Raw genomic sequence first — 12,850 nt, forward strand, 5'->3', positions numbered from 1 at the left:
CACGTCAGCTTTGACATCTGTTTTTAACATCGGCGTTAAACTAGACATTGGGCCGATGTTCAACATTTTTAGCTAATATCGTTCGATTCCGATATATCGTGCATCCCTAATTAAAAGTTCCACCTAGCCAATCAGAAGACAAGATGGAGCATGGAGCTATTACCATATTGCTTACACTGCATCTATCCATCCAGTTGTTGTCCATCCTAAGGGTGGATGTGGGAAAGTCATTCAACCCTGAGTCTAAGAGAACGTTCCTCTGAAAGTAGTAGCAGAGCCATATATTTGATCAATAAGGCATGAGGACCTGTGGATTACAGATGAATAACACACAGCTAAGGGCTGTTCTGGGGTCAGCAGTACCTACCTGCCACCAGTTAGGGTCCTCTCTGTTGACAATGTGCAATACATCTCCTTTAGAGAAGGCCAGGCCAGCCTCCTTACAGGGGATCAAGTTGTCTGTGGCTGGGCTGTAATTAAAGTGGGTTTTCAGATGCACCTGGAAAACAAGGTCTGTGTTACCATAGATACGGCTTCAGGTAGAAAAAGGAAATAGGAGGGGTGTTTAACAACAATGACATCCTCTTCAGATTGTAAATCACCAACAGCCCAATGCTCTACAGTCTGTACTGTGAGAATCTACAGAGAGAAACAATCTACAGGACTGCATCTCTCCAGGAACAGGGTTGGAGAGCCCTGTCCTACAGGACTGTATCTCTCCAGGAACAGGGTTAGAGAGCCCTGTCCTACAGGACTGTATCTCTCCAGGAACAGGGTTGGAGAGCCCTGTCCTACAGGACTGTATCTCTCCAGGAACAGGGTTGGAGAGCCCTGTCCTACAGGACTGTATCTCTCCAGGAACAGGGTTGGAGAGCCCTGTCCTACAGGACTGTATCTCTCCAGGAACAGGGTTGGAGAGCCCTGTCCTACAGGACTGTATCTCTCCAGGAACAGGGTTGGAGAGCCCTGTCCTACAGGACTGTATCTCTCCAGGAACAGGGTTGGAGAGCCCTGTCCTACAGGACTGTATCTCTCCAGGAACAGGGTTGGAGAGCCCTGTCCTACAGGACTGTATCTCTCCAGGAACAGGGTTGGAGAGCCCTGTCCTACAGGACTGTATCTCTCCAGGAACAGGGTTGGAGAGCCCTGTCCTACAGGACTGTATCTCTCCAGGAACAGGGTTAGAGAGCCCTGCCCTACATAAGGCCTCACAGCAGAATGTGCTCTGGTTGGTGTGTATATGTATACAGTTCCCTACTCCTCCCCATGCCCCAGATCAGCTGTCCTTTCCTTTCCTCCTCCCCATGCCCCAGATCAGCTGTCCTTTCCTTTCCTCCTCCCCATGCCCCAGATCAGCTGTCCTTTCCTTTACTCCTCCCCATGCCCCAGATCAGCTGTCCTGTCCTTTCCTTTCCTCCTCCCCATGCCCCAGATCAGCTGTCCTTTCCTTTCCTTTACTCCTCCCCATGCCCCAGATCAGCTGTCCTTTCCTTTACTCCTCCCCATGCCCCAGATCAGCTGTCCTTTCCTTTCCTCCTCCCCATGCCCCAGATCAGCTGTCCTTTCCTTTACTCCTCCCCATGCCCCAGATCAGCTGTCCTTTCCTTTACTCCTCCCCATGCCCCAGATCAGCTGTCCTTTCCTTTACTCCTCTCCATGCCCCAGATCAGCTGTCCTTTCCTTTACTCCTCCCCATGCCCCAGATCAGCTGTCCTTTCCTTTCCTCCTCCCCATGCCCCAGATCAGCTGTCCTTTCCTTTCCTCCTCCCCATGCCCCAGATCAGCTGTCCTTTCCTTTACTCCTCCCCATGCCCCAGATCAGCTGTCCTTTCCTTTCCTTTCCTCCTCCCCATGCCCCAGATCAGCTGTCCTTTCCTTTCCTCCTCCCCATGCCCCAGATCAGCTGTCCTTTCCTTTACTCCTCCCCATGCCCCAGATCAGCTGTCCTTTCCTTTACTCCTCCCCATGCCCCAGATCAGCTGTCCTTTCCTTTACTCCTCCCCATGCCCCAGATAGGCTTTCCTTCTCTTTCATACACTCTCTCCCTCCTCCTCGATCTTCAGCCCTCCCTCCCCTCCCTCTCTCCTTCCTCTTCCCTCCCTCCCTCCCTCCTTCCTTCCTTCCTTTCTCCCTCCCTCCCTCCCTCCCTCCCTCCCTTCCTTTCTCCCTCCCTCCCTCCCTCCCTCCCTCCCTCCTTCCTCTTCCCTCCCTCCCTCCTTCCTTCCTTCCTCTTCCCTCCCTCCTTCCTTCCTCTTCCCTCCCTCCTTCCTTCCTCTTCCCTCCCTCCCTCCCTCCTTCCTTCCTCTTCCCTCCCTCCTTCCTTCCTCTTCCCTCCCTCCTTCCTTCCTCTTCCCTCCTTCCTTCCTTCCTCTTCCCTCCTTCCTCTTCCCTCCCTCCTCTTCCCTCCCTCCTCTTCCCTCCCTCCTCCTCAGTGCCCCAGTTATCCCATGAAGTGTATTAATAGGACCAGTGTGTCCCAGGCAGGGTAACAGTTCCAGCCCCATGCCCTGTCATTCTGGGTTAGGACCAGGTCAACTGTCTCCCCCTCAACCACCCTGACAGGTACAAAAACAGAGGGATGTTAAAAGGCAAAGATTACTTGAGTCATTTTCTATGAAGTTAAAGTCACCCAGTAAAATACTACTTGAGTCAAAGTGTTTGGTTTTAAATGTGTATCAAAAGTAAATGTAATTGCTAAAATATACTTAAGTATCAAAAGGTAAAAGTATAAATAATTTCAAATATTTTTTTACTGTAGAAAACCAGACGGCAACATTTTCTTGTTCCAGCCCTGCTTTAACACATCTGACTCTACTAATCACCTCAATGAAGTGAATCAGGTGTGTTGGTGTAAAAAGTCTACATTCCCAATGTCACTCCAAGAGGAGGATGGTTAGCCACCCGTGTTGGAGTCATTAGGATGTGAATGGAAGCTAACTGAAACTGAGGGACCTACCTGAAATATGGTCAATAACAAACTGTTAATTTTGTTTTCTGTTGCAAAACATTTTGCTACGGTTCGCTAATAAATAGGACCCTGTTCTCACCTGTGGGGGTGCTGGAGTGTCGCGGTAGCTGGGCAGGATCTTGAGGGTGATGCCCCCCTGGCAGTCCCTCAGCAGCTCCAACAGCTCCTTGGGATCGCTGCCCACCTCACGCCCGTTCACCTCCCTGATGACGTCTCCCGCGTGCAGCATGCCCTGCCGGTCAATCATACTGCCGTGCAGGATCCTGGCGATCACCAGCTCCCCACGTGCCACCCTGAACGTCACGCCCTGAGGAAAAGAGAGGAGAGAAAGACAGAGGGGGATTGAGAGAGAGAGAGAAAGAGGGGGTTGAGAAAATGGAGAGAGAGAGAGAGACAGAGAGAGAGACAGAGAGACAGAGAGAGAGAGAGAGAGAGAGAGAGAGAGTGGTTAATGCATCAGATAAGGGATCTAAATATTCCATGTAACTAACCTGCTAACTACAAACTATGAACAGTCATCCAGATCTTGCAGATTGATTGGTAATGTCTGAGACAACGTCCTAAATGGTACCCTGTTCCCTACATAGTGCACCACTATTGACCAGAGCCCGGCTATTGGTCCCTGGTCAGAAGTAGTGCACTATATAAGGAATAGGGTGCCATTTGGGACTCAGTCATTAACTCACCAGTGGTTCGCCAGCCTTCTTCTGAATGCCAATCATCCTGACAGCGTCAGCGGGCACAAGCTGGCCGGTCGCCATGGCATTACTGTTCACCTCCGACGGCAGCATCTCATAACATTTAGCTGCCACCTTGTCATGGGCCTCAATCAGAGACTGGAGAGAGAGAGAGCGAGAAAGAGAGATCGAGATAGTTAGCTGCCATTTTGTCATGGGCCTCGATCAGAGACGAGACAGAGAGAGACTGGAGGAGAGAGACAGAGAGTGGAGGAGAGAGACAGAGAGTGGAGGAGAGAGACAGAGACTGGAGGCGAGAGAGACAGAGACTGGAGGCGAGAGAGACAGAGACTGGAGGCGAGAGAGACAGAGACTGGAGGCGAGAGAGACAGAGACTGGAGGCGAGAGAGACAGAGACTGGAGGAGAGAGAGACAGAGAGTGGAGGAGAGAGACAGAGAGTGGAGGAGAGAGAGACAGAGAGTGGAGGAGAGAGAGACAGAGAGTGGAGGAGAGAGAGACAGAGAGTGGAGGAGAGAGAGACAGAGAGTGGAGGAGAGAGAGACAGAGAGTGGAGGAGAGAGAGACAGAGAGTGGAGGAGAGAGAGACAGAGAGTGGAGGAGAGAGAGACAGAGAGTGGAGGAGAGAGAGACAGAGAGTGGAGGAGAGAGAGACAGAGAGTGGAGGAGAGAGAGACAGAGAGTGGAGGAGAGAGAGACAGAGAGTGGAGGAGAGAGAGACAGAGAGTGGAGGAGAGAGAGGACAGAGAGTGGAGGAGAGAGACAGAGAGTGGAGGAGAGAGAGACAGAGAGTGGAGGAGAGAGAGACAGAGAGTGGAGGAGAGAGAGACAGAGAGTGGAGGAGAGAGAGACAGAGAGTGGAGGAGAGAGACAGAGAGTGGAGGAGAGAGACAGAGAGTGGAGGAGAGGGACAGAGAGTGGAGGAGAGGGACAGAGAGTGGAGGAGAGGGACAGAGAGTGGAGGAGAGGGACAGAGAGTGGAGGAGAGAGAGACGGAGAGCTGGAGGAGAGAGAGACGGAGACTGGAGGAGAGAGAGACGGAGACTGGAGGAGAGAGAGAGACGGAGACTGGAGGAGAGAGAGAGACGGAGACTGGAGGAGAGAGAGAGACGGAGACTGGAGGAGAGAGAGAGACGGAGACTGGAGGAGAGAGAGAGACAGAGACTGGAGGAGAGAGAGACAGAGACTGGAGGAGAGAGAGACAGAGACTGGAGGAGAGAGAGACAGAGACTGGAGGAGAGAGAGACAGAGACTGGAGGAGAGAGAGACAGAGACTGGAGGAGAGAGAGACAGAGACTGGAGGAGAGAGACAGAGAGTGGAGGAGAGAGACAGAGAGTGGAGGAGAGAGAGACAGAGAGTGGAGAGAGGACAGAGTGAGGAGAGAGACAGAGAGTGGAGGAGAGAGAGACAGAGAGTGGAGAGAGAGAGAGACAGAGAGTGGAGGAGAGAGAGAGACAGAGAGTGGAGGAGAGAGAGACAGAGAGTGGAGGAGAGAGAGACAGAGAGTGGAGGAGAGAGAGAGACAGAGAGTGGAGGAGAGAGAGACAGAGAGTGGAGGAGAGAGAGACAGAGAGTGGGGAGAGAGAGACAGAGAGTGGAGGAGAGAGAGACAGAGAGTGGAGGAGAGAGAGACAGAGAGTGGAGGAGAGAGAGACAGAGAGTGGAGGAGAGAGACAGAGAGTGGAGGAGAGAGACAGAGAGTGGAGGAGAGAGACAGAGAGTGGAGGAGAGAGACAGAGAGTGGAGGAGAGAGACAGAGAGTGGAGGAGAGAGAGACAGAGAGTGGAGGAGAGAGACAGAGAGTGGAGGAGAGGGACAGAGAGTGGAGGAGAGGGACAGAGAGTGGCGGAGAGAGACAGAGACTGGAGGAGAGAGACAGAGACTGGAGGAGAGAGACAGAGACTGGAGGAGAGAGAGAGAGACTGGAGGAGAGAGAGAGACTGGAGGAGAGAGAGAGAGACTGGAGGAGAGAGAGAGACTGGAGGAGAGAGACAGAGACTGGAGGAGAGAGAGAGACTGGAGGAGAGAGACAGAGACTGGAGGAGAGAGACAGAGACTGGAGGAGAGAGACAGAGACTGGAGGAGAGAGAGAAACTGGAGGAGAGAGAGAAACTGGAGGAGAGAGAGAGACTGGAGGAGAGACAGAGACTGGAGGAGAGAGACAGAGACTGGAGGAGAGAGACAGAGACTGGAGGAGAGAGAGACTGGAGGAGACAGAGACTGGAGGAGAGAGACAGAGACTGGAGGAGAGAGACAGAGACTGGAGGAGAGAGACAGAGACTGGAGGAGAGAGACAGAGACTGGAGGAGAGAGACAGAGACTGGAGGAGAGAGAGACTGGAGGAGAGAGAGACAGAGACTGGAGGAGAGAGACAGAGACTGGAGGAGAGAGACAGAGACTGGAGGAGAGAGACAGAGACTGGAGGAGAGAGACAGAGACTGGAGGAGAGAGACAGAGACTGGAGGAGAGAGACAGAGACTGGAGGAGAGAGACAGAGACTGGAGGAGAGAGACAGAGACTGGAGGAGAGAGAGAGACAGGAGGAGAGAGAGAGAACTGGAGGAGAGAGAGAGAGGACTGGGAGGAGAGAGAGAGAGACTGGAGGAGAGAGAGAGAGACTGGAGGAGAGAGAGAGACTGGAGGAGAGGGACAGAGAGTGGAGGAGAGGGACAGAGAGTGGAGGAGAGGGACAGAGAGTGGAGGAGAGGGACAGAGAGTGGAGGAGAGGGACAGAGACTGGAGGAGAGGGACAGAGACTGGAGGAGAGAGAGAGAGACTGGAGGAGAGAGAGAGAGAGACTGGGAGGAGAGAGGAGAGAGAGACTGGAGGAGAGAGACAGAGAGTGGAGGAGAGAGACAGAGAGTGGAGGAGAGAGACAGAGTGGAGGAGAGGGACAGAGAGTGGAGGAGAGGGACAGAGAGTGGAGGAGAGGGACAGAGAGTGGAGGAGAGGGACAGAGAGTGGAGGAGAGGGACAGAGACTGGAGGAGAGAGAGACAGAGACTGGAGGAGAGAGAGACAGAGACTGGAGGAGGAGAGAGACAGACTGGAGGAGAGAGAGACAGAGACTGGAGGAGAGAGAGACAGAGACTGGAGGAGAGAGAGACAGAGACTGGAGGAGAGAGAGACAGAGACTGGAGGAGAGAGAGACAGAGACTGGAGGAGAGAGAGACAGAGACTGGAGGAGAGAGAGAGACAGAGAGTGGAGGAGAGAGAGACAGAGAGTGGAGGAGAGAGAGACAGAGAGTGGAGGAGAGAGAGACAGAGAGTGGAGGAGAGAGAGACAGAGAGTGGAGGAGAGAGAGACAGAGAGTGGAGGAGAGAGAGACAGAGAGTGGAGGAGAGAGAGAGACAGAGAGTGGAGGAGAGAGAGAGACAGAGAGTGGAGGAGAGAGAGAGACAGAGAGTGGAAGAGAGAGAGACAGAGAGTGGAGGAGAGAGAGACAGAGAGTGGAGGAGAGAGAGACAGAGAGTGGAGGAGAGAGAGACAGAGAGTGGAGGAGAGAGAGACAGAGAGTGGAGGAGAGAGAGACAGAGAGTGGAGGAGAGAGAGACAGAGAGTGGAGGAGAGAGACAGAGAGTGGAGGAGAGAGACAGAGAGTGGAGGAGAGAGACAGAGAGTGGAGGAGAGAGACAGAGAGTGGAGGAGAGAGACAGAGAGTGGAGGAGAGAGACAGAGAGTGGAGGAGAGAGACAGAGAGTGGAGGAGAGAGACAGAGAGTGGAGGAGAGGGACAGAGAGTGGAGGAGAGGGACAGAGACTGGAGGAGAGAGACAGAGACTGGAGGAGAGAGACAGAGACTGGAGGAGAGAGAGAGACTGGAGGAGAGAGACAGAGACTGGAGGAGAGAGAGAGACTGGAGGAGAGAGAGAGACTGGAGGAGAGAGAGAGACTGGAGGAGAGAGAGAGACTGGAGGAGAGAGACAGAGACTGGAGGAGAGAGACAGAGACTGGAGGAGAGAGACAGAGACTGGAGGAGAGAGACAGAGACTGGAGGAGAGAGAGAAACTGGAGGAGAGAGAGAAACTGGAGGAGAGAGAGAGACTGGAGGAGAGACAGAGACTGGAGGAGAGAGACAGAGACTGGAGGAGAGAGACAGAGACTGGAGGAGAGAGAGACTGGAGGAGACAGAGACTGGAGGAGAGAGACAGAGACTGGAGGAGGAGGGAAATAAACAGAGACTGGAGGAGAGAGACAGAGACTGGAGGAGAGAGACAGACTGGAGGAGAGAGAGACAGAGACTGGAGGAGAGAGACAGAGACTGGAGGAGAGAGAGACTGGAGGAGAGAGAGACAGAGACTGGAGGAGAGAGACAGAGACTGGAGGAGAGAGACAGAGACTGGAGGAGAGAGACAGAGACTGGAGGAGAGAGACAGAGACTGGAGGAGAGAGACAGAGACTGGAGGAGAGAGACAGAGACTGGAGGAGAGAGACAGAGACTGGAGGAGAGAGACAGAGACTGGAGGAGAGAGACAGAGACTGGAGGAGAGAGAGAGAAAGGAGGAGAGAGACAGAGACTGGAGGAGAGAGACAGAGACTGGAGGAGAGAGAGAGAGACTGGAGGAGAGAGAGAGACTGGAGGAGAGAGAGAGACTGGAGGAGAGGGACAGAGAGTGGAGGAGAGGGACAGAGAGTGGAGGAGAGGGACAGAGAGTGGAGGAGAGGGACAGAGAGTGGAGGAGAGGGACAGAGAGTGGAGGAGAGGGACAGAGACTGGAGGAGAGGGACAGAGACTGGAGGAGAGAGAGAGAGAGACTGGAGGAGAGAGAGAGAGAGACTGGAGGAGAGAGAGAGAGAGACTGGAGGAGAGAGACAGAGAGTGGAGGAGAGAGACAGAGAGTGGAGGAGAGAGAGACAGAGTGGAGGAGAGGGACAGAGAGTGGAGGAGAGGGACAGAGAGTGGAGGAGAGGGACAGAGAGTGGAGGAGAGGGACAGAGACTGGAGGAGAGAGAGACAGAGACTAGAGGAGAGAGAGACAGAGACTGGAGGAGAGAGAGACAGAGACTGGAGGAGAGAGAGACGGAGACTGGAGGAGAGAGAGAGACTGGAGGAGAGAGACAGAGACTGGAGGAGAGAGAGAGACTGGAGGAGAGAGAGAGACTGGAGGAGAGAGAGAGACTGGAGGAGAGACAGAGACTGGAGGAGAGAGACAGAGACTGGAGGAGAGAGAGACAGAGACTGGAGGAGAGAGAGACAGAGACTGGAGGAGAGAGAGAAACTGGAGGAGAGAGAGAAACTGGAGGAGAGAGAGAGACTGGAGGAGAGACAGAGACTGGAGAGAGAGACAGAGACTGGAGGAGAGAGACAGAGACTGGAGGAGAGAGAGACTGGAGGAGAGAGAGCTGGAGAGAGAGAGAGGGAGAGACGGAGAGGAGAGAGAGACTGGAGGAGAGAGAGACAGGACTGGAGGAGAGAGAGACAGAGAGTGGAGAGAGAGAGAGACAGAGAGTGGAGGAGAGAGAGAGACAGAGACTGGAGGAGAGAGACAGAGACTGGAGGAGAGAGACAGAGACTGGAGGAGAGAGACAGAGACTGGAGGAGAGAGAGAGATGGAGGGAGAGAGAGAGACTGGAGGAGAGAGAGAGAGACTGGAGGAGAGAGAGACAGAGACTGGAGGAGAGAGAGACAGAGAGTGGAGGAGAGAGAGACAGAGAGTGGAGGAGAGAGAGACAGAGAGTGGAGGAGAGAGAGACAGAGAGTGGAGGAGAGAGAGAGAGAGAGTGGAGGAGAGAGAGACAGAGAGTGGAGGAGAGAGAGACAGAGAGTGGAGGAGAGAGAGACAGCGAGTGGAGGAGAGAGAGACAGAGAGTGGAGGAGAGAGAGACAGAGAGTGGAGGAGAGAGAGACAGAGAGTGGAGGAGAGAGAGACAGAGAGTGGAGGAGAGAGAGACAGAGAGTGGAGGAGAGAGAGACAGAGAGTGGAGGAGAGAGAGACAGAGAGTGGAGGAGAGAGAGACAGAGAGTGGAGGAGAGAGAGACAGAGAGTGGAGGAGAGAGAGACAGAGAGTGGAGGCGAGAGAGAGAGAGACGAGAGTGGAGGAGAGAGAGCCAGAGAGTGGAGGAGAGAGAGACAGAGTGGAGGAGAGAGAGAGACAGAGAGTGGAGGAGAGAGAGAGAGAGAGTGGAGGAGAGAGAGAGACAGAGAGTGGAGGAGAGAGAGAGACAGAGAGTGGAGGAGGAGAGAGACAGAGAGTGGAGGAGAGAGAGAGACAGAGAGGAGGTGGTGGAGGAGAGGGAGGAGAGACAGAGAGTGGAGGAGAGACAGAGAGAGGGAGAGAGACAGAGAGTGGAGGAGAGAGACAGAGAGTGGAGGAGAGAGACAGAGAGGTGGAGGAGAGAGACAGAGAGTGGAGGAGAGAGACAGAGAGTGGAGGAGAGAGACAGAGAGTGGAGGAGAGAGACAGAGAGTGGAGGAGAGGGACAGAGAGTGGAGGAGAGGGACAGAGAGTGGAGGAGAGAGAGAGAGACTGGAGGAGAGAGAGACAGAGACTGGAGGAGAGAGACAGAGACTGGAGGAGAGAGACAGAGACTGGAGGAGAGAGACAGAGACTGGAGGGAGAGACAGAGGACTGGAGGAGAGAGACAGAGGACTGGAGGAGAGGAGAGAGAGACCTGGAGGAGGAGAGAGAGAGACTGGAGGAGAGAGAGAGACTGGAGGAGAGACAGAGACTGGAGGAGAGAGACAGAGACTGGAGGAGAGAGAGACAGAGACTGGAGGAGAGAGACAGAGACTGGAGGAGAGAGACAGAGACTGGAGGAGAGAGAGAAACTGGAGGAGAGAGACAGACTGGAGGAGAGAGACAGAGACTGGAGGAGAGAGACAGAGACTGGAGGAGAGAGACAGAGACTGGAGGAGAGAGAGACTGGAGGAGAGAGAGACTGGAGGAGAGAGACAGACTGGAGGAGAGAGACAGACTGGAGGAGAGAGAGACAGAGACTGGAGGAGAGAGACAGAGACTGGAGGAGAGAGAGAGACTGGAGGAGAGAGAGACTGGAGGAGAGAGAGACAGAGACTGGAGAGAGAGACAGAGACTGAGGAGAGGACAAGAGACTGGAGGAGAGAGACAGAGACTGGAGGAGAGAGACAGAGACTGGAGGAGAGAGGACAGAGACTGGAGGAAGAGAGACAGAGACTGGAGGAGAGAGAAGAGACTGGAGGAGAGAGAGAGACTGGAGGAGAGAGAGAGAGACTGGAGGATGAGAAGAGACTGGAGGACGAGAGACAGAGACTGGAGGAGAGAGAAGAACTGGAGAGAGAGAGAACTGGGAGAGAGAGAGAAACTGGAGGAGAGAGAGAGACTGGAGGAGAGACAGAGACTGGAGGAGAGAGACAGAGACTGGAGGAGAGAGACAGAGACTGGAGGAGAGAGACAGAGACTGGAGGAGAGAGACAGAGACTGGAGGAGAGAGAGACTGGAGGAGAGAGAGACAGAGACTGGAGGAGAGGGACAGAGACTGGAAGAGAGAGACAGAGACTGGAGGAGAGAGAGACAGAGACTTGAGGAGAGAGAGACAGAGACTGGAGGAGAGAGAGACAGAGACTGGAGGAGAGAGAGACAGAGACTGGAGGAGAGGGACAGAGACTGGAGGAGAGGGACAGACTGGAGGAGAGAGACAGAGACTGGAGGAGAGGGACAGAGACTGGAGGAGAGAGACAGAGACTGGAGGAGAGAGAGAGACTGGAGGAGAGAGAGAGAGATGGAGGAGAGGGACAGAGACTGGAGGAGAGGGACAGAGACTGGAGGAGAGGGACAGAGACTGGAGGAGAGGGACAGAGACTGGAGGAGAGGGACAGAGAGTGGAGGAGAGAGACAGAGAGTAGAGGAGAGAGACAGAGAGTGGAGGAGAGGGACAGAGAGTGGAGGAGAGAGAGGACAGAGAGTGGAGGAGAGAGAGACAGAGAGTGGAGGAGAGAGAGACAGAGAGTGGAGGAGAGAGAGACAGAGAGTGGAGGAGAGAGAGACAGAGAGTGGAGGAGAGAGAGACAGAGAGTGGAGGGAGAGAGAGACAGAGAGTGGAGGAGAGAGAGACAGAGAGTGGAGGAGAGAGAGACAGAGAGTGGAGGAGAGAGAGACAGAGAGTGGAGGAGAGAGAGACAGAGAGTGAGGAGGAGAGACAGAGAGTGGAGGAGAGAGAGACAGAGAGTGGAGGAGAGAGAGACAGAGAGTGGAGGAGAGAGAGACAGAGAGTGGAGGAGAGAGAGACAGAGAGTGGAGGAGAGAGAGACAGAGAGTGGAGGAGAGAGAGACAGAGAGTGGAGGAGAGAGAGACAGAGAGTGGAGGAGAGAGAGACAGAGCGTGGAGGAGAGAGAGAGACAGAGAGTGGAGGAGAGAGACAGGAGTGGAGAGAGAGACAGAGAGTGGAGGAGAGGGACAGAGAGTGGAGGAGAGAGAGACAGAGAGTGGAGGAGAGAGAGACAGAGAGTGGAGGAGAGAGAGACAGAGAGTGGAGGAGAGAGAGACAGAGAGTGGAGGAGAGAGAGACAGAGAGTGGAGGAGAGAGACAGAGAGTGGAGGGAGAGAGACAGAGAGTGGAGGAGAGAGACAGAGAGTGGAGGAGAGAGACAGAGAGTGGAGGAGAGAGACAGAGAGTGGAGGAGAGAGACAGAGAGTGGAGGAGAGAGACAGAGACTGGAGGAGAGAGACAGAGACTGGAGGAGAGAGACAGAGACTGGAGGAGAGGGACAGAGAGTGGAGGAGAGAGACAGAGAGTGAAGGAGAGGGACAGAGAGTGGAGGAGAGGGACAGAGAGTGGAGGAGAAGGACAGAGAGTGGAGGAGAGGGACAGAGAGTGGAGGAGAGGGACAGAGAGTGGAGGAGAGGGACAGAGACTGGAGGAGAGAGAGACGGAGACTGGAGGAGAGAGAGACGGAGACTGGAGGAGAGAGAGACGGAGACTGGAGGAGAGAGAGACGGAGACTGGAGGAGAGAGAGACAGAGACTGGAGGAGAGAGAGACAGAGACTGGAGGAGAGAGAGACAGAGACTGGAGGAGAGAGAGACAGAGACTGGAGGAGAGAGAGACAGAGACTGGAGGAGAGAGAGACAGAGACTGGAGGAGAGAGAGACAGAGACTGGAGGAGGAGAGAGACAGAGACTGGAGGAGAGAGAGACAGAGACTGGAGGAGAGAGAGACAGAGAGGAGACCAGAGAGACAGAGACTTGGGAGGAGGAGAGAGACAGAGAC

The 12,850-nt window shown here is 54.2% G+C and overlaps 1 protein-coding gene across 4 annotated transcripts in view; it reads right to left on the reverse strand.

Moving 5' to 3' along the window:
* Positions 1–12,850, reverse strand: part of LOC115187743 (MAGUK p55 subfamily member 6) — a 48,696-nt gene that overhangs the window by 12,475 nt on the left and 23,371 nt on the right. For all 4 annotated transcript variants that reach the window (XM_029746761.1, XM_029746759.1, XM_029746760.1 and 1 more), the window contains 3 exons: positions 3,655–3,804; positions 3,048–3,275; positions 368–499 (listed from right to left, as the gene is read on the reverse strand). In XM_029746761.1, the coding sequence (XP_029602621.1) occupies positions 368–499; positions 3,048–3,275; positions 3,655–3,804 (510 nt within the window). The remainder of the gene's footprint in view (positions 1–367; positions 500–3,047; positions 3,276–3,654; positions 3,805–12,850) is intronic.

This window comes from Salmo trutta, unplaced genomic scaffold (assembly GCF_901001165.1).
Source record: "Salmo trutta unplaced genomic scaffold, fSalTru1.1, whole genome shotgun sequence".
Classification (NCBI taxonomy): domain Eukaryota; kingdom Metazoa; phylum Chordata; class Actinopteri; order Salmoniformes; family Salmonidae; genus Salmo; species Salmo trutta.